This window comes from Mastigoproctus giganteus, chromosome 1 (assembly GCF_048544385.1).
Source record: "Mastigoproctus giganteus isolate SK-2022 chromosome 1, ASM4854438v1, whole genome shotgun sequence".
NCBI lineage: Eukaryota > Metazoa > Arthropoda > Arachnida > Uropygi > Thelyphonidae > Mastigoproctus > Mastigoproctus giganteus.
The window spans coordinates 219,641,613-219,667,974 of NC_143575.1; the positions used below are offsets into that span (position 1 = coordinate 219,641,613).

At 36.0% G+C, this 26,362-nt stretch overlaps 1 protein-coding gene across 1 annotated transcript in view; it reads left to right on the forward strand.

The window, feature by feature from the left end:
* Window positions 1-26,362, forward strand: part of LOC150091532 (malectin-A) — a 100,372-nt gene that overhangs the window by 62,845 nt on the left and 11,165 nt on the right. Inside the window, exon 3 of the mRNA XM_090384404.1 lies at window positions 14,285-14,342. Coding sequence (XP_090240530.1) covers window positions 14,285-14,342 — 58 coding nt within the window. The remainder of the gene's footprint in view (window positions 1-14,284; window positions 14,343-26,362) is intronic.

The following is a 26,362-nucleotide window of genomic DNA, read 5'->3' on the forward strand; positions in this document are numbered from 1 at the left end:
AAATGTGACATTTAAGTTGGGACAAAACCATTTTAACTGCTTAGTGTATTCAAAGACGTTAGGAATAAAACTGTATAAACCCTTTCCAAAAGAGCAGCATTCCATTCTAATTGCCAGTTTCTCATAAACTCAGATCTTAATCTAGCAGCATCCTCTTCAGATAAATCCACGTTCAATGTATAGTTACCAATATTAGCTGGGGGATCCCTTCTCTGGTGATATAATAAATACTGCAGTATTATTTCATAGTAAATAGGTATTCAGCCATTCAGAACCTGCAGAGCAACAGTAGAAACAGTTTTACACGCTCTGGAGGTAGAAAGAAGGAAAAAACGCTGAGATTGCATAAGATATTTTTTTTTCACCATGCTGTTAACCACCCTAAAGCCCCATGCACCTGTCACATAGCATATGATAGGCAAAAATAAACTTTTATAGTATAGCTTTAATGTACTTGATTTTATATCCTAAACACTTTTACTAATTTTAAGTATTTTCCCTGTTAAAGCTTTAATCTTGTTCAAAATATATCAAGATATTTGTATGTCCTTTCTAGTTTGATGCTTTCATTATTAAGTTTAACAACAAGCGGTCTGTTTAGATTTAAGTTGCCCTTAATAAGAAGCTGTTTCGTTTTGGGAATGGAAATAACTAGTGTGTGCACATTGCACCATGAGTTAAGGTCATCCAAGATGTTATTTGATTTTTGGTCTAGCTCTATTCTTGAGTTTCCCATAATCAAATAGGCCATGTCATCTGCGTAGGCAGTCTTACGGACAACACCATGATCAAAAGCTAGCCACCCAACAAGGACCATATTCCAACATATTGGACCAAGTACGGATCCTCGAGAGCAGCCACGAGTAACCAGTCTCATGACCGAGCAAGTGCCTGAGGAGACGACAAGGTTTCTGTTGTTGAAATAATCTGTAGCCAACTGGTACAAAGGAGCTGAGACCCCGGTCTCCCGGAAACCCACCAGGACACTTTGCCACCACAGGGTGTCAATGGCTCCTTTGAAATCCACTAAAAGACTGAAGACGTATTTAGAATTTGAAGCAGAAACAGTATTTATTGCCGCAATGATTGCGTGTGTAGTACACCTGCCCTTAGTGAAACAAAACTGAAAAGGAACAGATAGGTTTCTGGAAGTATAATAATTTTTAAATCTTGATACAGTTAGCTTCTCTAGTACTTCCCTAAAATGGGGAGAAGTGCAATGGGGGCGATACGATGTTGATGCTTCCACAGGTTTGTTCGGAGATTTTAGGCAAATTTTTAAGTTTGCCAGCTTTCATGGCTGTGGGAAACAGCCATGGAAGTTAGACTAGAGTTCATGATATTGGTGATAAGCTGTGGCCTCAACCTCCAAATCCTTTTGAGGAATGAAACCTCAGCCAGATCTAACCCTGGACATTTTCCATGGAACAGATTGCATCAGAGACTTCATATGCTGTAAATGGATCCTCATTTGCAGAACCTGCATACATTAAATGATTGCTGAAAAGGTTTCAGCAGGGTGAATTTTTTTCTGCGACAACCTTGCAGGCAAACCCCCAAGGCTCATTTTCTGAACCAAATGGTCCCAAGCCAATCTAAGCACTTTTCTTTGTGGATGGTGTTAAAATATAATTTTTTTGCAGCCTTATACAGCTCTAGCAAACATGCAATTTCCTCTGAATCCCTGTTGCTTCTTCTAACATGCTGTTGATAGTCATGCCTGGTAGATTTCCAAGTCATTTCTTAAATTGATCAATTGCCGTGTCCACCAAGGCACTGAATTGTCTCTTTTCTTTTTAGTAAAACTCATTACAAACAGCAATTATTGGATTTGTTGTTTTCTCAACCTGCTGTAAAACAGGTAAACGTTCAAGATTTACAATGAATTCATCAGATGCAGCAGCACAAAATTTTTGGTCGAATTGGCTCCAATCAACATTGCTTGTCTTTAAAGTGTGGAAAGTCATAAGTCGTTCTTGGATGACAAGAATCAGTTTTATGTATTACATCAAAAGTTATTACATTATGGTTACTACTTGATCATGATGTATGAACTTCCCAATTTTGAATGTATTTTCCAAATGTTAGGTCAATAAATGACTGCCCAGTAGAACTAACAAAGGTAGGAAGGTGACCTTGTGTATTCCATAAATTTAGATCTTTTGTGAATGAAATCTTCCAGCAGTTATCATTCGGATTGGAGACAGGGCTGTTCCACGTAGGAGAAGCAGAATTGGCATCAGTGAGTATGACATTTCTTTTTCCAGCAAGTGTAATCAACAAGTTTTCCAAATAATTTAAGAATGGTTCAATGGGTTGCGTGTCCTGGCAATCATGTATAAAGACACAAAAAATTAGGTTTGTGCTAAACCGCATAATTTGTGCAAAGACTATTGATTTTGGTGACGGTGATACCAGGATCAGCCACAACCAGGGCCGCCCATACTCTGGCTCCAGTTTTTCCTCTCACACCAGTAACTTCAGTATTAGACTGGATTATTTTACAATTATTTGATAATCCCTTAACTCCTTTATAAGAGTATAACTCTTGAAGTCCTAAAATTTTGATATTCTGATCAGAAATCATTTTTGGAACGTCATTCACAATGGATAGGGCTCTGGCAATTAAGCTGGAGGAACCTAACACTACCATTGATATCATCTTGTGAAGAAGGAAATTTATTCATAATTTTTTCTAGTTTTCACTTGCTCTTAGTCCCTGAGGTAATCGGAACACTTGAGATCCCTGTACGAGTGATCAGAACTTTGTTTTCTGACTTGACAATTCAGGCATACAACTGGAGAGTTTTTGTTAGGGCAGTCATTAAACTGATGTCCCCGAGCACTGCAGTGCCCACAAGTACTTTCCGTCTGGTGGCAATTCTTTGATGAATGCCCATATTCCAGACAACATGAGGCAACTGTAAAATCTTTTATACCATGAACAGACTAATTTAAATGCACTTTATTATTTAACTCTAAAAATATCTTTCTAATAGCACCGGAACCTCAATCACCCAGTGCAAACAATTTTTATTTTTGGATTTAATTTTAAAGAGAATTTTAACATGTTCTTTCAGGTCCTTCTCAGTATAGCCGGAGTCAGAAAGATTTTTATCCAGCAAGTCTTCAATAAATTCCTGATCTGATGTGTCTTTGCTTACATCGTACACAATCATCGATGGACAGAGTTTTTTGGGCAAATCAACATTAAAATTAATTTCTTTAAATTTTGTGCACTTTTTAAGAGACTCCAGATCTTTGTTGCTGGCAGTCTCAATCAAAATACCACGATGTCTAACTTTTTGCACTGCTTTTATTTTAATTTGCTTCGACTTAGCCTTGAATTGCTTAGTTATCATTTTTTTGACTTCCTAACTTGTTTTACATTCTGAATCTTGACCTGCCTTTACTCTATAACAATAATAACATGCCTTTGCTAAATACCCTTTGGAGCTGTCACAACTGAAGTTTGTTCACCTGTACCTTTCGCAGCCACACTGGCATAAGTGGCAGCAGTAGGAGCACAAGGCACAATTTGTTTTTCTAGCTTACATTTGAACTTATCATTTTCCGTGCTTAATTCAAAAACCAATTTTTTTTAATTAAGCACGTTTTTTGAATTGAGTTAAATATCTTTGTAACCTCAATAATCATATCAGGAGTGACTGTCACACCACCCTTCAAAGTATCTAATAGACTATTTCTAAGAGCAAAACATAATCTATGGTTGAAGAATCAACCATACCTGCAGAACTCTCTTGGTCTGCAAAATTTGAATTATCCAGCTGCCGTTGAGCTGGTTCCAATCTCGGAAACTGTTTGCCAAAAATGTCATCTGGCTGAATGAAAGGCTGTTGGAGATTATGTAGCCCTGCCTCCAGAACTTCTGGTGGCCACAGTAAGGTCATCCGGCATTGAAGCAGACGAATCCGAAGAATTTAAATCTGACATAGTAGAAGTGTGCACAATATATAGCTTAAAAAAGTTATCAGCTATTTTTAATAGACAAGCTATTAAAACACTGAGTAGCAGGAAATCCTTAAGAACAGATCTGTATAGTTATCACCAATGTCCGGTCAACTATATAACAGGATGGCCCTCACGACCCCTTAGTTAAGTTGTTTAGCAAGTAAATTGAATATAAAGAATTACTACAAGGTATCCAGTAAGTTTCACCAACATAAAATTGCATGTCACTATACTTCCCAAAGGAAAATGTTGATAAAACTTGGATGAAAAGCCACACAAAACAAAAAATCTTTTTTTTTTAAATCTGAAATTTGCAATTTTCTATCTCGCCAACTGTCAAATAAGGGGTACTCGAAAAACTCACGAAAATAAGTAATTGTGCGCTTTATCCAAAAATATTAATACCACCTAAGGAAGTCTTACTTAGGGCTCACCAAAGAGGCTCAAAGCTTTGCCCAAAAAAAGGCAAATTTGAAAAATTGCTAAAAATCAATAATTATTGATATTTTAACATAGGAACGGGTACCAGGGGCATTAATCTAGGCCATATAACCATAAAATACACATTTGTATCCATAATAAACATTCTGTAATGTAAAGCCAATATTTTTTCTATTGCTATATATTTCACCTCAATATCAGTTCAACACAGTTGGTAGCCTCCTAAATGTAAGACCCAACAGAATTAACATGCAGGGACGCCATGACAATATATGTATCCATATTTGCAAAAGCAGAACTTAAAATATGCTGAGACAATATACATTTCACATTCATGTGATATCATGACAATATGGCAGCCTCCTGTAAGTAAAATTGCGCCAAAAGTAAGCACATTTATGCCATTACAGTTGAAACTGCTGAAGAAGGCAAGGTGGCTGTCTTAACGCTTTTCTGTATTAAGCTAATGTTACAGAAAAAGTTCCCAGGCCAACATAGCAAGGTCGTCAATAAGTCCAAAATGTGACCCCCAACGATGTGCAGCTGCCCCATGTGTCCAAAAATATAATTATTTTGTATCTAGCCCACAGAATTTGGGGTAGACAGCCAACATAATCAATAATATAGAGCTGACAGTTTCAAGCAAAACGTATAATGGCAGCCATTATGTAAAAGTATATACAAAACAACCAAAGCAATAACGGAAAATTGTATCATTTCAAGAATGGAGAATCCAAAATTATCAGCTATAAAAATAGCATCTTCTAACTCACCAGAATTCTGTATTAAGCTAATGTTACAGAAAAAGTTCCCAGGCCAACATAGCAAGGTCATCAATAAGTCCAAAATGTGACCCCCAACGATGTGCAGCTGCCCCATGTGTCCAAAAATATAATTATTTTGTATCTAGCCCACAGAATTTGGGGTAGACAGCCAACATAATCAATAATATAGAGCAGACAGTTTCAAGCAAAACATATAATGGCAGCCATTATGTAAAAGTATATACAAAACAACCAAAGCAATAACGGAAAATTGTATCATTTCAAGAATGGAGAATCCAAAATTATCAGCTATAAAAATAGCATCTTCTAACTCACCAGAACTTAGTGTTCTTTTTGTACACATTTTTTAGACAGGGGGTGGCCAAAAACAATTTTTAAAAAGGATTATCCAAGAGCTAACTTGAAAGCTAAGTCACCAAGATAAGGAGCTATTCACTACTCCACAGAAAGGACATTCAATCATTATTTATTTAAACATACAATTTTATACATTCTCAAGATATAAGAAATATCAAAGATAATAAATACATTGAGATATACATAGGAACTGGCATATATATTGGAGGTTAAGAAGATCACATTTGCATTAGGCTATTCAGATACATAAAAATTTATATAGATAGAAATTAAATATTTACCATGTATATATTTTTTAATATATATTTGCATTATTAATTTGCTTAAATGGCATCACATTACAGTTTTACCCCCTAATACTGTGTGATAAAACTTTCACAATGCAGAACAAATATGTAAATAAAACTATGTATGTATAAATTTCTTGTTTTGGGTGGCACCTAAGATGTAAGTCATGCTCCACGTTACGAATCTGTGGTGAAAACAATATTCTGTCAAAAGGCCTGATTATGTTGTTTATATGTGTGTTTGTGTATTGTGTAAGTATTTGTTTAGGTTATGTTGTTTCGGGCCTGTACGCTACCAGGGAGCGGCTGGCTCCTGAGCAGTTGCTTCCTTGCGCTCGTCCCTAAGCCGTAGAGCCTGGCCTGATTTTACTACCAAGTGCACAAGTGGATGCATCCATTGGAGGTAGTGCAATACATACCAATGGATGCAATTACTTCCACAGGCTGCCCAATCTGCAGAATAAAAAAAAATAATAATAATAGAATAATTTTTAAAAAAAAATAATAATATTATAATTTTAAAAATAATAATAATAATATTATTATAATTTTAAAAAATAATAATTAAAATAAATTAATTAATTAAATCTAGCATATTAAATCTAAGGCAGTGCATCCAGTTGACAAGGGTGGCCAGTGCAGTGTTGAGTTAGTTTGGTATGACATAAGCACTGGGAAAACAAAAATGAGAGTAGGAGTGTGTTAATGTCTCATATTGTGAGGAAATTAGCAAAACTTGTGGATTTATTGGATAATTCTTTTCTACAGCAGCATGTTAAAGAGGCAACAAGAGAAAGAAACACTTGATGCGATTATGAGTAGTGGTTCTTCTTGCAGTAACAATTTGAAGATAAAAGAACCACTAGGTAGCAGTGATCACATTGTATTATTAAAATGGGTTTACTTAAAGACGTAACTACCAGGCGCCTCCGTAGCCAGGTGGGAAGGAGCAGCAGTGCACACGCTTCTTGATTAGACCGGGGTTCGAGCCCGTCACCACCAAATACGGAGGATGTGGAAAGGTCAGGGAATGACCACCTCATATCCCGGAGCAATATGGCCTTAGTTGCTAATGCTCCTAAAAACCAAAACAACAACGTAACTACCATCATGGGTAAAGGGAAGGACTTTTGTTTTTTGTGAAGGTGACTACAGTGGGACCAACTGATGATGTTACTAACAGCAAATTCTAAATGGAAGCATTCAATGAAGTAATCATAGAAGCTACTAAGCTTTTCATACCAACTAAGAAATACTCTTCAAGGCTTAGATCTAAATGGATGTCAGATGAACTAATTACACTTGTGGTACAGAATCAAAATGCACGGGATGCATATAAATGATCAGGTGACAGAAAAGCCTGTGGACATATAAATTAGGCTGCAGTCAAGTCACAAAGATGATTAGGCAAGTTAAGGCAGATTGTGAGAAGTCTTTGGTAAGGGATACAAAGAAATAGTATCTTCTTTACTTATATTAACAGTAGGAGAAAGATAGAATCACATTGGTTTCTACTTGATGTGGACAGTTTAACTGTGGATGATCCTGCTCAGGTTGCTGACAAACTGAATAAGTATTTTGCATCCACATTCATGCATTTGAGTTCTTTAGGGAGGGGAATGCCAGATATTCATCAAAATCTAACAGGGAGCTAAATGATTTTGTGATAACTGAGAGGAAAGTAGAAGATAAATTGTTGAAACTAAACATGAAAATGCACCTGGGATGAATGGAATGTGTCCAGTTATATTAAAGGAAGTAGGTAAACCATTAGTCGTACCATTTTTTTGATTCAGCGGAAGTCTGTGAAAAAAAGGTAAACTGCAGCCATTTTCAATCTGCTGCAGAGTGGAAGCCTCCTCAACGATTCATGTTGAGGGAAATGGACCATAATCTGCCACGCTGGTCCAGTGTGGGTTGGCAGTTCGACCGTATTTAGTAGTCAGGGACTTGAACCTTGGTCTACTCAAAGAGTATACTCCTGACCACTCGGCTACGGAGGCTGCCAGATGTGTAAATATATCCACAATTCAAAAAGAAGGAACAAACGGTGACATGAGTAATTACAGACTCCATTATTTTAAAATAATGGAATCAATGGTTAAAGAAGTATTGTGGGATCATTTTGACAGAACTGGAGTTATGTAGAAATCATTGTATGGGTGTTATGGGGCTCTTGTCTGACCAATTTTTTGAATACTATGATGCACTAACAAAAAACTGGATGCAAAAAATTATTTTGGTATCAAATACTTGTATTTCATTAAAGCTTTTGAGGCCGCTGCACTTAAGACCGATGTATAAATTGGAGCAGTGTGGCATTAGCTTAAGTGCAAGTTACTGCTGTGGATAGAGGGATGGTTAAGTAGGAGAAGACAGAGTGGTCACTGCTTTTTGTGGATTAATATTATTTATAACATCGCCCGGGGTTTAGTGCTGTGCCCATTGATAATTTCTAGGTGCCTTCGTAGCCAGGTGGGCAGGAGCAGCAGTCTGTAGCATACGCTTTTTGATTAGACCGGGGTTCGAGCCCGTGACCACCAAATACGGAGGATGCGGAAAGGTCAAGGAATGACCACTGCATATCCCTAGAGCAATATGCCTTAGTTGCTAATGCTCCTAAAAACCAAATAACAAACAAAACATTGATAATTTCTATATTTCTTAATGACATGATGAAGGTATATATGACTTAATGTCTAAGTTTCCAGGTAATACAAAGATTGTTGGTAGGGTGGCTGGTCATTAACCAGCTACCCTGCCAACTTTGCTGCAGTAGCATAATTAAGATATGCTACTGCAATAAGATCTAGAAAAATTAGGCAGATAGGCTGAGAAATGGCAATTGAATTTTAACATCGACAAATGCAAGGCACTGCATATAGAAATCTTTATTGCAATAATAATGATAATAATAATGATACAATTCGATAGATTGCAATGTTGCCCTTCACGGCCACCAGGCCAGGGGTTAACAGTAATGATACAGTATAAATAGGGAACATTGATATATAAAACATAGGAAATGCATATGCGGAAGTACAATTCCAAACTCCAAGTATCGTACAGTTATTTACAATACAATATATAAAGAAGATATTGGCGGAAACAGATAATTTCATATACATATAGTAGTATAAACAGGCAACGTTCTTTGAGCTGAACAGAAGTAGTTAGTCCATCATTACTAACTGTCATACTGAAGAGTTAGTATGCTGTCTTCACATCAGGTGTTATTGATGGCTTGCAGCATTAAGACGAGCTTCGAGGAGAAGGATCAGGGACAGGGAAGTACAATTCAAGGATGCGACATCTGTATTCCCTGTCAGAAGCGAACTTGTTAAGGTCAGTATCCAAGGACTGGGCACACGAAAGTAGCTGAAAAGGCAGAAACCTATCAGATAGGTGGAGACGGCTGTGATGTGGGCATAGAGTTGGAGTCACTCTGAGGGAAGACTGAGGGATTCTCCATGAGCACAGGTCCCAGAATGATGGTGCCGAAATCTCGCCAACCATCATTTTGATAGTCGTGGTAAGACGTTTCACCCAAATCAGCGTGGGGAGCCTGTGAATCTGAATCAAGCTGGCCATTTCAGTTGTCCTTAGCTGTGGGGAAGTTTTGTTTGTTTATGGCCCATTTTAAGAGCCAGTACTCAGCAGAAAAAAGTGGCCTGATTGTGCTAGTGGCAGCTGATGCCCATATCTCTGCATCATATAAAAGCGGAGAGTATACAGTGGTTTTTATATATTTTCTAGTAGTTGTGACTTCATTTATATAATGTAGATGCTGTTTGGCAATCCATCGGAGTCGAGCTGCCAGGGTGAGGAGCTTGTCTATATGGTAACTGAAGCAGAGCTTAGGATCAAACACAACCCCGAGATCAGTATGCTTATTGACGATAGGAATTGGAGAATTACACAGAATGGGCTGAATATAAGAAGGCGTTTTCTTTAAAGAGAATATCATAAATTCAGATTTCTCTGGGTTTATTTTTAATCCGAACTGGTTGAGGTAGTTTTCGATTTCAGTCAGTGTAGTATTAATTGATCCTGTTATCATGAGAAGATCATCGTATGGAGAAATCGGTGTGAGGAGCTTTATATCATCTGCATAACATAAGATATCATACCTGGACTCAACAAGTGGAGAGATAAGTGCTGTGAACAAGAGCCCAGATAAGACACCACCCTGTGGCACGCCTGAAGAGATACTTCGCTCATATATGTGCCCATGGACAATAAGCTGGATTATTCTGTTTCGAAGGAGTGACGTGAGGAACTGTAGAGTATCTCCCTTGATCTGGTAGTGGTCAGAAAGTAGCTTCAGCATTGCAGGAACGTTTATAGAGTCGAAAGCTGCTTCAAGGTCTACATAGGTGACTGCAAGCTCTGCTTGGGATTCAAATGCAGAGAGGATAGAGCTGGTGGTGGCTAAGAGGTTGGTCACAGTGGATCTGTGAGGAAGGGAGTAATGGATTTGAGGAGGCTGATGTGGAAGAAGTTGTTTAGTTAGAACGGGGAGAAGTACCTTCTCAAGGAGCTTTAGAAGACTTGAGGCATTGGAGATTGGCCGGTAATGCTTAAGAAGTGAAGGAGATTGAGTTTTGGGGACAGGCTTCACAAGGTAGATATTCCACTGCTGGGGAAAGAAGTGGGTTGATAAAACAGCATTAAAAATAGTTAGAAGGGGGTCCAAAATATATGGGCTGAGACATTTAATTTAATAATGAATTGGGGGATTCCATCAGCACCTGCTGTCGCAGAAGCTGATGTAGAATTAATGGCAGCAATAAGCTGTTCCCTGGAGATTGATACTGCCGACAGAGTGTCAGGCGGTATTCTGGTTGTTGGAGTATGAAGATCAGGACATTGTTCCGTGTTCGAAGCAAATCTAGATATGAAGTCAAGCCACTGGTCAGGTTCAAGATTTTGGGGGAAATCCGAAGGCCGCTCAGAGTAGGGACATTTTCCGCTACGAAGGGTTCTATCCATATAATGCTTAATTGCTTTTGACTTCTGCTTATTAAATGTTGCGCGAGCTTTGGAGTAGGCTATCCTGTCATGGATACTGTGTGACTGCTTCCACATTTTGTGCAGATGCTGCTTTAACTTGAAGCTCATGTTAAGATGGGGAGTCCACCATGCTTTGGACCGAGGCATGATGGAAATTCTTTTTGATGCTGCAAATGTCGCAATAGTCTTAAGCCAGTTAGTCAGCAAATTCACTGCAATTTCTAGGTCACAATTTTCTAAGACTGTCCATGGGATGACAGAGGCAGCCTCAACACATTTAGAAATACTCAAAAACCTGGGACTTACTATTACTTTGGTATTAGTCGAATTCACAATATTGAAGTTTGGAGCAGGTATGTGTAAAAGAACTCCAATTGGCTTGTGGTCCGAATTGAAATAAGTCTCTGGCAGGTAATCAGGTGTGCAGGGAAAAGAAGCAAGGATGAGATCTAAGGATGAGAAGCAAGGATGAGATCTTGTCGGGAGATCGTTGATCATTTGTAACCCTGTACAAGATAAGTTTGATAGGAGCATTTGCTGAAGGTTAGCTAGCTGAGGAGGAAGATTAAAATCTCCACAGACGAAGTGCAAGGCTGAAGGATGAAGCTGGTTGATGATCCAGTTAGATATTTCATGGATGGCTTCGTAAGAAGGTGCTGGGGGTATGTATATAACAATTACATCTATGAGAACCCTATGGTAGCTGAGCAAGCACTTCTTAAGCTGATGGATAGGTACTATACTCAGAGTAACGGAAAATAAAAAAAGATCTTGAGAGGTAATTGTGGAGGCAGATATGAAGTTCTCTGAGCAGTGCAGACAGACAGACTTGTAGGTCTGTTCACGGTATTTTTTCAGTGATATATAGGAATTCTACTAGCAAGAATAAATGATTATCCCACTGTATAAGGCAGGGCTCGGCAACCTGTGGCTTTTTGAACATGTAACTGCGGCTCTTTAACTTTTAGCCCACATGTACAGCAAAAGCGGTACGCAGCAGTACATTAGTTTCAGCGCAAACCGCAAGTACTTCTGTTTAGTTTGCCTGCGCATTGTGAGGATTAATAAATAATATTATTTAATAAAATACCTTCCCACTATCCCCCCCCAGCTTGAGCTGAGGTGTGGCTCTTCGGTTTTTTTTTTTTTTTTTTTTTTAATTTAATCAAAAATGGGTCTTCACCCAAAATGGTTGCCGACCCCTGGTATAAGAAGGCAATGTTTAGGTTACGTCTTTAGTACCTAATAAAAGTCTAGAGGCCTCATTTTATGAAGGATGTTGATGTGCTCGAGTGGGTGCAGAGTATGTCAGCAAGATTGAATCAAACAAAAAGTGCTCTTACCAAGAAAGGCTTCAGTTCTGCAGACCTGGCACCTGTGAGGTGATTTGATTAGGTGTTTAGGACCTTTTTTTTTTTTTTTTTTTTTTGGCTGATGCTGCATAAGCTCATACACTTGCTTTCTTGCATCACATGCCACTACTACTACTTTAAATGGATTGTGCAAACTCAGTGCTTATGGCTTCTTCCCCTTGCTTAGACCTACAAACATGAGGGGACATAAATTCAAATTGAGGATGGTTGTAGGATAGACGTGTGGAAGTTTGGCTTCAGCCAGGAAGTAGTTGATTGTTGGAACTATCTTTCTTCTGTTGTTGATAGTTTGAATAACTCCAAGGAAGAACCTAGACAAACTATTGGATGTGATGATTGGGCGATATTATCTTACTTTCTTGCAAGTTACTAATACCAACATTTAGATTATCATCATTCTTTCAGATAGAAAAGAAAAGCCAGTGAAAACTAACTGAAAATATTTTCCATCTACTATTGCTAGCACTGCAGAAAAATAAAATAAATAAAAGCACTATAGTATTATCATATTTGTACACATATACTAAAAGAGGATGAAATAAAAGTAGGTAATTCAGATATACATGATCCTAATGTGACGTGATGTGGGATTGGGAAATGTTTCTGAAGTTAATCAAAGATGTTCCATATATATTGCATACAAAATTTATTCTCTGTAATTTAATCTCTCGTTTTCTAAATTTTCAGAAAAGTCATTTAAAAAAAATATATATAAATAACACGGGAGTGGGTGCAGACTAATAGGGGAGAAGGGGTGTCCGTTAATGCCAAAAGTCCATTAAATCGAATGTAACCTGGGAGGCATTTTTAATTGTTCTTAATATAAAAAAAAGCAGCTTTAATACAATATACAGTACTGTACAATATAAAATTATGTTGCAATTTGGCCTTTCATTTACGGATATCAGAAACATTTTTTTTTTTTTCCCACCGTAAATTTCACAAACATGTGCAACTGAGACGCCTTGTTCTAATTTCTGAGCCACATTTAAGCTCACACACTTTCTTTTAACTCTTCTATCACTTGATGCCATTTTAAATTGTGAGGATCTCAGAATTATTTAATAAATAAAATCACAATTCAGAAATCACAGAAACACTAACTCTGTATACAACCTGACCGCACGACAGGTTGGGGCAGACTGAGACCGAAACAAAGCGAGTCAGTAGACCTGCAGTTTAGTGTCATGTTCAGCTCGCAAGTCACTGCATATGCTCTTATCTGTAATCTGGGAAAACAGCTATTTGAACACGTTTTCAGAAAGAATAAAAAACAATTTCCTGAATTTGATTATAAAAATAAATGTAGGTAATTATCAAAACAATAACGGAAATAGGTAATTATTATTAATTTTTAATTAATAATAACACTGAAGTTTTGTATAACCTAAAAAAAATATGGTCGAGATTAATATGTACATTACTATATGTACATTACTGCATTATTATTTGTCCCATCCATTAAATCCGAAATCTGTTATATTGGGGACCGTTAAATCAAGGGTTTACTGTAGTTTGAAGAAGAAAAAAAAACTCAGTAATGTTAATTTCTGTAATATTAGAAAAATCAGTAGAATTTACTTAAACAAATTTATAATGGTTCTTTTGAAATAATTTGGAGTGATATCTATTCAAGCAAAACTTTGGTACTTCAGAATAGTTAATTGTTACTCTTAGAAGTTGTAAATAGGCTTTTATTGTATTATCAGTGTTAATGTTAATTTACTTCTGTAATTCTGCTGGCTTTTAAATATATAGAAAGATAAGGTAGTCTTTATTTACTAATAAGCTGAAACGTTCACTAATGTTAATATAAAATTTTTGGCTGTAATTTAAATCATAAAAAGGTAAAAAATTTTAATCTGTTTAAAAACTTTGTCTGATAATATAAATATTTAAATCATAAAAAGGTAAAAATTTTTAATCTGTTTAAAAACTTTGTCTGATAATATAAATATTTAAATCATAAAAAGGTAAAAATTTTTAATCTGTTTAAAAACTTTGTCTGATTAGAAGATATAATTCTATTGATATATTTTATGATTTTTCCCCCTAGGGCTACAGAGATAATCCAAAAGTGAATGCAATTTTTGTTATTCGAGGAACTATAAATGGTATGTTCAGTGATAGATTTTTTTTGTCATCATGTATACAAACAGTTCTAAAAATCTGTTAATGTATTACAGGATAACAGCAACTGGCCAAAAATAAATAAACTTAATTTAAAATGTTATTCAGAAACATTTATTTATTTATTTATTTCAAAATTTGAAGCTTTATTTAGCAATATTAAAAAAATTATTGATATAGAGAAATATTAGTATGGCACCTGTTCATATCAGCATTTTGTCTTGGACATCATATCGGTAAGCTTAGTGTTGTCATTCTTTGGTACTGACTGTTGTTCAGTTTGAAGAACTTTAAGACCTATGGTCCTTCAATCCTATATCTAGAACTCTTAAGACATTTTCCCATGTTCAGGTATGTACCAACTACATGTATTCAGGGACAGTTGTTTGGAAATATTGGTGCACAGTATGCAAGCTATTTTTATCAGTGAAAGACACAAGATTGTAGATTGTTACATAATATGACCATTGTTATCATTGTGTAAAGAAAACTGTTTAATCCTGGAAAGTTTGGAAATAATATTTGATTCAAGACAGATTTTACAAATCAGAAGAATTTTTTTTTCTTCTAGGAATTAAGTTTTATTTTATCTAATTCCTAATCATATGATATTGTAGAATGACTAGTTGACAACATGACCAAAGGTATCAACTTTGGTTGGTGCCTTTGGTCATGTTGAGTTGGTTTCTTACAATTGTAAATAATTACTAAGTTTAAGCATTTACTTAAGATCAGAAGTTATGTTTAGTAACAGTATTAGTAGTGGCAAATGATGCAAGAAAGCAAGCCTGGCGCTTCCCTAGCCAGGTGGGCAGTAGCAGCAGTGCGTAGCACACGCTTCTTGATTAGACCGGGGTTCGAGCCCGTGACCACCAAATATGGAGGATGCGGAAAGGTCAGGGAATGACCACCGCATATCCCCAGAGCAATAAGGTCTTAGTTGCTAATGCTCCTAAAAACCAAATAACAACAACAACAAAGCAAGTGTATACAGCATCCGCCAAAAAAAAACAACCATTTCACTTAACTATTTCCACCAATAGTTTGATGGAAATTAATTTATTTAAGCTGTCAACTTTCACAAGAGATGGAAGTTTGTTCCATCAATCAGCCAACTGCTGACTAAAGGCAAACTTCCATACATTTATTCTGCAACTGTCCTTCAATTTGAATATGTGTCTCCTCATGTGTGTAGTCTGTGCAAGAAGAAGAATCCCTCAGCATTGAGCTGGCTCAGTCTGTTCAAAGACTTAAACACCTCAATCAGATCACCTTGCAGGTGCCTAGTCGCCAGACTTGTATGCAGTACTCAAGATGTGGCCTCGCCATTGCCTTGTACAGTGGGATAATCACCTCCTTATCCCTGCTAGAAACATTTCTGTATATTATTGACAAAACCAGATGAGCTGTCCTGACAGCCTGTCTGCACTGTCAGAAAACTTCATATCTGACTGTACAATTATATCCAGGTCTTTTTCATTTTTCAGTATCACACAGTTGCTATGTTACTCTAGGGTTACTGCTAACCATATGCAGTACTTTTCATTTCTCAATGTTCAACTTCAGTTGCCATTTCTCAGTCCATCTGCCTAATGTGTCTAGATCCTGTTGCAGTAGCGTACCCTCATTACTGCCATTAAGCCTGATATGCCTTCACCAATATCATTCATAAATATAGAAAACATCAAGGAGCCCAACACAGAACCTTGGGGGACTCCACTAATAACATTAGTCCACGAAGAGCGGTGTTCATTGATTACAACTCTCTGTCTTCTCCCACTAAAACGTTGCTTTATTTATAGTAGTAACTTGCCCTTAATGCCAATTTATAGAGCAGTCTTTTATGTGCAATGGTATCAAAAATCTTCTTGAAGTACACCGATGAGCCAAAACATTAATAATGTTTTGGCTCATCGGTGTACTTATGTACTTAAGCGAGTCATTATGCAAATCAAAGCAACTGTAGGTGAACTACGGCACGTGTGTGGGTTGGGACATAGTATAAAAAAAACACCCGATACTGAGCTCCGTTAATCAGTGTTACTCTTGTTCTTCAGATGGGAAAGGTGGCAGCTCAATCAAGTTTGACAAGGGCCAAATTGTAATGGCCAGACGACTTGGTCAGAGCATATCCGAAATGGCATGGCTGGTGGGATGCTCATGGTCAGCCATGGTTAGTACCTACCGAAAGTGGTCCGAGGAGGAGAAACCCCATGAACTGCTGGCGAGATGTTGGATGACCGCGGCTCGTCATTGCTCGAGGTGAGTGGAGGCTCTCCTGGATGGTATGTGGCAACAGAAGGGCAACTGTGGCACAACTCGCCGATAATTGGAATGCTGGTGATGGGAGTAATGTGTCACAACACACAGTACATCAAACCCTGCTGAAAATGGGGCTGCCTAGTCGCAGGCTGCTCCGAGTGCCCATGCTAACCACGGTTCACCAGCGAAAGCACCTACAATGGGCACACAAGCATCGAAACTGGACCTTGAGTGATTGGAAGAAGGTCATCTGGTCCGATGAATCATATTTCTTGTTGCACCATGTGCACAGCCGGGTACGTGTGCGGCATTTACCTGGGGAAAGTGATGGCAGCTGGATACACTGTGGGACGAAAACAAGCCGGTGGTGGCAGTCACGCTTTGGGTGATGTTTGATGGGATACCCTGGGTCCAGTCGTCCATTTGTCGGGCACTCTGACGTCTACCACCTACCTAAACACCATTGGTGACCAGGTACACCCTTTCATGGCAACGATCTTTCCCTCTGGCGGTACCGTCTTTCAACAGGATAATGCTGAAATGCACCAAGCCACACCACCTGGATTGTTCGAGACTGGTTCGCGGAACATGAGGAAAACTTCCAGGTATTGCCCTGGCCTCCAAATTCCCCAGATATCAATCCCATCGAGCATCTGTGGTTTGTATTGGAACAGCAACTCCGATCTGCAGCATCTCAACCATCGACCTTACAGGAGTTAAAGGATCTGCTGGTTATGTGTTGATACCAGATACCCCAACCCTGGTCTCCGTAGCCAAGCGGTCAGGAGTGGGAGTGCAGTAGCACACGCTCTTTGAGTAGACCCTGGTTCAAGCCCCTGACTGCTGAATATGGTCGATCTGCCAACCCGCACTGAACCAGTGTGGCAGATTATGGTCCATTTCCCTCAGCATGAACTATTGAGGAGGCTTCCATCCTGCAGTGGGTTGATAATGGCTGCACTTTACCTTTTTTTTTTTTTTTACCAGATACCATAAGACACATTTAGAAATCTTGTAGCATCCATGCCTTGCTGGATACAAGCTGTTTTGGCTGCACAGGTAGGACCAATGTCATATTAGGTAGGTGGTATATTGGTGTATATGATGGATTGTAGGATTTCAAAAATTATTTTTTGCATCCGGTTCCTTTGTGATCACATTGTAATGTCCAATCAAATTAGTCAGACAAGATTTCCACTTAACATACCCATACTGTGTCTGAAGTATAATATAGCCTTGTGTGGATGATCCTGCAACAGAAGTTAAACTAAAAAGTCTGTAATTACTTGTGTCATCCTTTGATTCCCTCTTTATGAACTGGGGTTACATTTGTACATCTCCAGTCTTTGTATATCTCCCCTTAATCCAAGGATGCTATGATAATTATGGCTAAGGGTTTGCTTACTTCCTTCGCTGCCTCCCTTAATATAATTGGATAGATCACATCCACCCTAGATGCCTTTCTTATGTTTATTCAACAATTTATCTTCCACTTTCCTCTCAGTTATTACAAAATCATTTTGCTCTCTGTTAGAGTTTGATAAACCTCTGGCCTCCATTTCCCTAAAGAATTCCTCATGTGTGAATGTAGATCAAAATACTCATTCAGTTTGTCAGTAACCTGAGCAGCATCTTAAACAGCCGAACCATCTATATCAACTGGACTGATCTGATTCATACCCATCCTTCTAGTGTTTACATAAGTAAAAGAAGCCTTTGCTGTTTTTATTTTCATGATTTTCCTGAGATATCTTGTATGGAAGTTAGACAAGCCTTGGCTTGTCTAACTTCCTTTGTGATTTTATTGCAGACATAGTTGTATCTACCATGGGCTTCTGTGTTACTGATAATTTATGTGCATCCCATGCATTTCTCTTCTCTGCTACGAGTCTCCTTAGTTCATCTGACCTCTATTTAGGCCGAAACCTTGAACAGTATTTCTTAGTTATTATGAAAAGAATCTAGTAGCTTCTATGATTAATTTCTTGAATGCTTCCCATATAGAATTTGCTGATGGTAATATCATCAGATGTTCCCAGTGTATAAAATTTAAAAACTGTTTAAGACCACTGTAGTCATCAATAAATCCACAGAAGTCTTGCCAATGTGTGAGGGACACACATTGGCCACCCACAAATTCCAGTCAATATCTAGAAAGTTAAAATCTACCATTATAAAACATTCTGATTTACTGGCCCACTGTTTCTCTGTACAGTTGTTCGTTGTACTCATGGAAGTCTTTAGGCCTATAACACATTTCTCCTCTGATTTTTGCTTTCCCTTGTCACACCAAGTTGACTCAACATTGCACAAGCCATGCATGTGGAGTGAATGCATTGCCTTAGGGTGTTCACACGTAGAATGTTGGTGGCCAGTTACCTGGAACCAGCAGCGACATGCAGCTGAAGCTTCTCACTGGCCAGGAACACATAGAAAGCAGTTCACCAGTGCAACTTCTCAGTATGCGATGGGGTAGGTTTTATGGGCACCACTGAATTGCGGAACGTTAATCCCTTTATCTCTTGGGTAAACTGGTACCCTAAAATTGACCACTAAATTGCCGATCAACTCCTCGTGCGATTCAGCAGGTGTCCAGTAATTTTCAGCTGAAAACTTATCAAGAGATAGAGGAAAGAGGGGGAGTGGGTGGGTGGGTGGTTTACTAATGCACATCACATGACAATTCGATAAAATGTTCGTTGGAATGCGCACTGAAATAACTGAAAGTGGAAGAGAAAAATATTTTTGCAGGTGAACGATTTTAAATTTATCAAATAAAAAAACATTGTTAAATAGTGCCGAGGTGTTCAGAAGCTATATATAAGTGTTATGTATTGATTAAAAGTTGAGAAGGCCTGAAAAAATAACCAGTTGGTTTACTTCCTTTGCTGGAAGTCTTTAGGCCTTCTGTTCCAGGAAAATTAATGGGGGTACTGGTTAAAGAAGCATTGCAGGATCATCTAGACAAGACTTCAGTTAAAGCTTGGACACAGCATGGGTTCATTAAGGTGAAGTCATGTCTGACCAATTTGATTGGATACTATGATGTAGGATGCAAAGAATAATTTTGATATAATATATTTAGATCTTAGAAAGACTTTTGATAACTGCTGCACAAATTGGAGCAGTGTGGCATTGGAGGCAAATTGCTGCTATAGATAAAGCGATGGTTGAGTGGAAGACGAGAGAGAGTGGTAATCAACGGACACTGCTCTTCATGGACTAATGTTATTAGTGGAGTACCCCAGGGTTCAGTGTTGGGTCCATTGTTCTTTTCTGTATTCATTAATGATATTGATGATGGTATATCAGGCTTAATGTCCAAGTTTGCAGGTGATACGAAGGTCGGCAGGGTTGTTAATGACACTAATGATAGTATGCTGCTGCAACAGGATCTAGACAAGTTGAGTAGATGGGCTGATAGGTGGCAACTGAAGTTTAACATTGACAAATGTAAAGTACTGCATATGGAAAGAAGTAACCTTAGAGTAACATCAACTGTGTGGTACTACACTGACAGAGGTAGAGAGTGAAAAAGACTTGGGGTAATTGTGCAGGCAGATATGAAGTTTTCTGAACAGTGCAGACAGTGCAAGAGTAGCTCATGGTGTCTTGTCAATGATATACAGGAATTTTTCTAGCAGGGATAAGGAGGTGATTATCCCCTTGTATAAGGCAATGGTCGGGCCACATCTTGAGTACTGTATACAGGTCTGGAGGCCTCATTTTAAGAAGGATGTAGAGCTTTTGGAATGAGTACAGAGAAGGGCAACAAGATTAGTGAATGGAACAAAGGGTTACTCTTATGAAGAAAGGCTTAAGTTTTGAAAATTACAGTGTCTGGAGACTAGGCACCTGCGAGGTGATCTGATTGAGGTGTATAAAGCCTTGAATGGTTTGAGCATGCTCAATGCTGATGGGATTCTTCCTCTTGCTCAGAATAATCGCCTGAGAGGGCATAAATTCAAATTAAAGAAAGACAGTTGTAGAATAGATGTGCGGAAGTTTGCATTTAGCCAGCAGGTGGTTGATTGCTGGAACAAACTTCCATCTGTAGTTGTAGAAGTTGATAGCTTAAACAGATTCAAGGCAGAACTAGACAAACATTTGGAGTGGGTGGATGAATGAAATGAGAAGGGGATGTGTGTGTGTTTTTTTTTTTGCTGATGCTATATAAGCTTGATTTCTTGCATCATGTGCCCTTGCTAATGCTAAGGGAAAAGAAAAGAAAATGGAAAGATGAAAGGAGGTAGTATAGTTACAAATTGAAAAGTAAAAAGCATAGTAATAAAAGACAAAAAATAATAAAGTTTAAATGTAAAGTAGAAATATATACAAAAGTATATTGTCACATATCGAACAATGCTGGCATCCCTCCAAGTGCCAACCAACAGAAATACACGAATATGAAGACTTCGCCACTCTCTAACTACTTTTTTTTTTTTTTGATAAATTTAATTTTTCACCTGCAATAAACATTTCTCCCTCCCTCCCATTTTCAATTATTTCAGTGCATATTCCAATGAACATTTTATCCAAATGTCCTGAGATGGGCATTATTAAACCACCCACTCCCCCTCTTTCCTTATATATATATATATATTTATTTATAATTATTGATAAAAAAGTAAAGAAAGAAAGTTAAAACGACAATAACTGTAACTAATATGTAAATAATATTTATGAGTCAATGCAGTTGCAAGCAATCATGCAATACACCCATAATGTCTATAATATTAAGGATAATATAAAGAACCATTAGAATAAGCAAATCAATCCAATAATAATACCATCAGGGACCTAAGAAAACGCAAAAAAAAAAAAAATTTATCGCTTTTTACCGACAATCTAGATGACTTCAACTGGGGCCAACCACCCAGAATGAAGGCAAAAAACGACAAGAGGTTCTCTGTTTCTGTGATGATCAATATATGCTAAGTAATTTAAATCTAAACCAAATATAAACCAGTATAGGCCGAATGTAAATCGAATATAAATAAATCGAAAGATCATAATAAAAGTTAAGAAAATTTAGAAATATTAGAATCAAAGGTAAGAAATATAAATAAAATATAAATGTAAGCATATATTAATCATCGTTGACCCGACAGAGAACGTAATTTAATGATTAAAATAAGATTAAATATATAATACATACTACATATTGACCGTATCTAGGACATAATGTAATAGTCGTCAAAATATATGTGGTGCCCCCTATGTGATGGATACGGTAAAAATAAATAATTAAATTAATGCATAGAGAAACATGCAGATAGTAAGAAAAAAAACTAAAGGAGTAGGAATAATAGAACCTGAACTCCACAAAGGCGAAAAATAGTGGTATAGATAAGAAATAGTTTCTCCTACATCCTCGGATTGCCCTAATAATTTCGGAGAAATAAAAATAGAGTGTAGGACAGTTTAAAGACATTACAAGATATAAGTTGTGGCTTGGGTATGCCCGGGATCACAAACCCGTTCCTATAGTAGGACCCTGAGCTGAATTTGCATGTTATCTCAGCGTGAACTTAAGTAAATTTAAATGAATTTAACTATATATTAACTATATATTAAAAAAAAAAAAAAATTATACACTGTAATTTGCAAGCCGGTGGGTACAAGTTTTCTACGCCGTAAGACACCAAGAATGCAAAGTGTATCCTATTTACATATATACATGGCACTAAATATAACGATTATATTGAAAATTATATTAAAACAATAGGTTCAGAAAACAAATTTTTGAAATTAATTATGTTTATCGCTTTCCTGAAATGATATTTCAGGTAAGCGATAGTGAAATTGTTATTGATCAACCTGCCGTACAATGCTGTTAAGCCCGCTGAACAATTTTTATTACTATTGCAGATATAAGCAATCCTTAGACATTGCGATAAAATTATATTAGCATGCACTGATTTTGATATATTATATTTCCAGTTTGTAAGGCTGACTACATTAAATTTAAATGCATCTGTTTTATTATATATGTTTACGTCTATATTATTATTATGGAATATTTCTATATGAAGATCCAGATAATTTGCTATAGTATCGGAACTATTAGGTTTTTCCAATACAAGTTCTACTGGATATAATTTACTGTAATCCTGGACAAAATGTGGACAATTAAAAACACATATATCATCTACGTATCTATATATAAGTAGGTTATCTTGGAATTCTCTTTCTGTATAATGTAGATAAAGGTTTGCGATTATGCTTGATGCTGGACTTCCCATAGGGGTGCCGGTCACTTGTAGGTATAACGATGTTCCGTCATATACATAATTATTAAAGATGCATAATTTTATTAGAGAATCCCAATAGGTTAAATCAACCTTTTATAGCATTTTTATTTTCTAAATATAGTTTCTGGAGGACGACTTTTAAGTTATCAAGATTAATGCTCTTAAATAGACTGTTAAAGTCAAATGTTTGTATTTGATGAATGTTGTTATTTTTTAGAGCATTTATAATAGATAAGTTATTATTTATTATAATAGTTTTATTTAAGTTATTTAATATAATTTTAATTAACTTTTCTAACGTTTTTCCGGGAAAATTTAGCATAACTATCTCTACATGATGTTATGAATCTAAAAGCAATTGGTGTTTTATGAAATTTGGGTATGCCATATATAAACGGATATTTTAGGTTATTATATATTATATATTTTAACTTTAATTTTTTATGCAATGCAATTAATTTTTTTTTTTGATTATTATATTAGAGGGAGATGTTATCTGTTTATATGTGTGGCTAGACTGTAGTTCATTTTTTAAAATTTCTATATAATATGATTTACATTTGATTGCATAATTGCAAGCAGCTTTGTCAACGGGAGTAATTACAAAATGTTCATATATATCTTTGAGCCGCCTATTTATTAATTTGGTATTATATATATTATCCTGTATGAATTTCAATTGATTATATTTGATAGATATGATATTAAGCATTGTAAATAGCCACATGTGGTATGCTTCAACCAGCATGTTATGGTTGTATGCTGATCTTATGCAGTATTTAAGTAAATCTAGATATAACAATTTTTTAAAGTTAGATTTATTAATAGGTAATTAGGTCAAAATTTAAAACCCAGTGATAAAATATCTCTAAGTTCGGGATATGGGATTATATCTAAATTGCCGGTTATAATGTGATTATGGTTAGGATCCACGTATCTATGAAATGAAGGTTTGTGGCAAACACATGTATCCTGTCCGATGTTAATATTGTTAAGGTTTGTAGCTATTGTTTTATAGTTACGCGCTTTAAGACCAAATGGTTTAGAATATCTAAATCTGATATTAATATGTAAGTTATTAATAGGCAGCAAGTCATTACGTAAATTAATAGTTTTATGTATATCTGAATCATCCATTAATTTATTTTGAAAGTATAAGATGAGGACAGAGTATAAGATGAGGACAGATGAATACCGGCTGCTTGCTAACATTCAAAATATGAAATCTGAATTTGACAATGTCTGATATGATGTGCATAAGATGAGAAGATACAAAGACGTAATCATTGGTTTTTCTATTTAGTGCTTTGAGTACACTAAGTTTAATACTGAAAAGTGTGTTATGTATTTTACTAATATTTATAGGATCCGTGTCCCATATTTTGAATAAATCTATGAAGTCTCCTAGATGTTCTCGGTTCCTTTTATATATGTTGGATTTACTATATTTCCTATTGCGATTATATTTACGAAGTTTGGCAATTTGAAACATATTATAAACGCAAATATCTTTTAAATTATTCGTCATATATTTTTGAATAAATTTATTATTTAGACCGTATGGATATAGTGTTTTATATTGTAACATCCTAATATCTTCTTGCAATAATCTTTCATTTGCGTTATTAATTACGTTAAGTATTAAAATGAAAATATTGCCAAAAGTATGTTTTTGGAAATGTCTGAATTCAATATCATGTTCCAGATTACCTGTTTTCTTGCTGGATTTGTTATTATAAGTTTTAATATCGGAACGATGAAGGTTCATTCTAATATTTAGTTTATTGCTAGTTTGACCAATATATTTAACATTGCAAGTACGACATGTGATCATATATGTGACGTTATTCATTTTACAGAATATATGTGAATTCGTATTAATTGTAGCATGATTTGGATGCATATAGGGGCAAGTAAGACATAATTTGTTGTTACAAGGTTGAAATTTAAGAGATGGTGATCAGATATTAGTGCCAGAAGCATTATGTGCTAAAGTGCTCTGTAAAGTGTGTGATATTTGTGTATGTGTCGATGTATTAACATGGTTAGGATTACTATCCAGGGCAACAGTAGTAACCTCGGTCACTTTTATCCTACTCTGCCGATATAGTATATTATTATTATTATATTTAAGTGACATAATAAGAGCAAAGTTAATATAAAATAAAGTAAAAGCAAAGTTAATATAAAATAAAATATAAAATATAAAATAAAATCAAGATGCGCAATCATAAATCCATGAAGGTAAAATCAAGAAGGATCGATGCAGTTAAGAAAATAGAAAAAGCAATCTTAGGTAGTGTATACTTAACCCAAGCAAAGCTTTTGTATATATTTATAATTATTGATAAAAAAGTAAAGAAAGAAAGTTAAAACGACAATAACTGTAACTAATATGTAAATAATATTTATGAGTCAATGCAGTTGCAAGCAATCATGCAATACACTCATAATGTCTATAATATTAAGGATAATATAAAGAACCATTAGAATAAGCAAATCAATCCAATAATAATACCATCAGGGACCTAAGAAAACGCAAAAAAAAAAAAAAGAAAAAAAAAATATATATATATTATCGCTTTTTACCGACAATCTAGATGACTTCAACTGGGGCCAACCACCCAGAATGAAGGCAAAAAACGACAAGAGGTTCTCTGTTTCTGTAATGATCAATATATGCTAAGTAATTTAAATCTAAACCAAATATAAACCAGTATAGGCCGAATGTAAATTGAAAGATCATAATAAAAGTTAAGAAAATTTAGAAATATTAGAATCAAAGGTAAGAAATATAAGTAAAATATAAATGTAAGCATATATTAATCATCATTGACCCGACAGAGAACGTAATTTAATGATTAAAATAAGATTAAATATATAATACATACTACATATTGACCGTATCTAGGACATCCTCACAAACTGGAAATCTAATATCAAAATCAGTGCATGCTAATATAATTTTATCGCAATGTCTAAGGATTGCCTATATCTGCAATAATAATAAAAATTGTTCAGCGGGCTTAACAGCGTTGTACGGCAGGTTGATAATTTCCCTATCGCTTACCTGAAATATCATTTCAGGAAAGCGATAAACATAATTAATTTCAAAAAAAATTTGTTTTTGAACCTATTGTTTTAATATAATTTTCAATATAATCGTTATATTTAGTGCCGTGTATATATGTAAATAGGATACACTTTGCATTCTTAGTGTCTTACGGCGTAGAAAACTTGTACCCACCGGCTTGCAAATTACAGTGTATCATTTTTTTTTTTTTTTTTAATATACATTTTTTAATATACATTTTTTTTTAATGTATAGTTAAATTCATTTAAATTTACTTAAGTTCACGCTGAGATAACATGCAAATTCAGCTCAGGGTCCTACTATAGGAACGGGTTTGCGATCCCGGGCATACCCGAGCCACAACTTATATCTTGTAATGTCTTTAAACTGTCCTACACTCTTTATTTTTATTTCT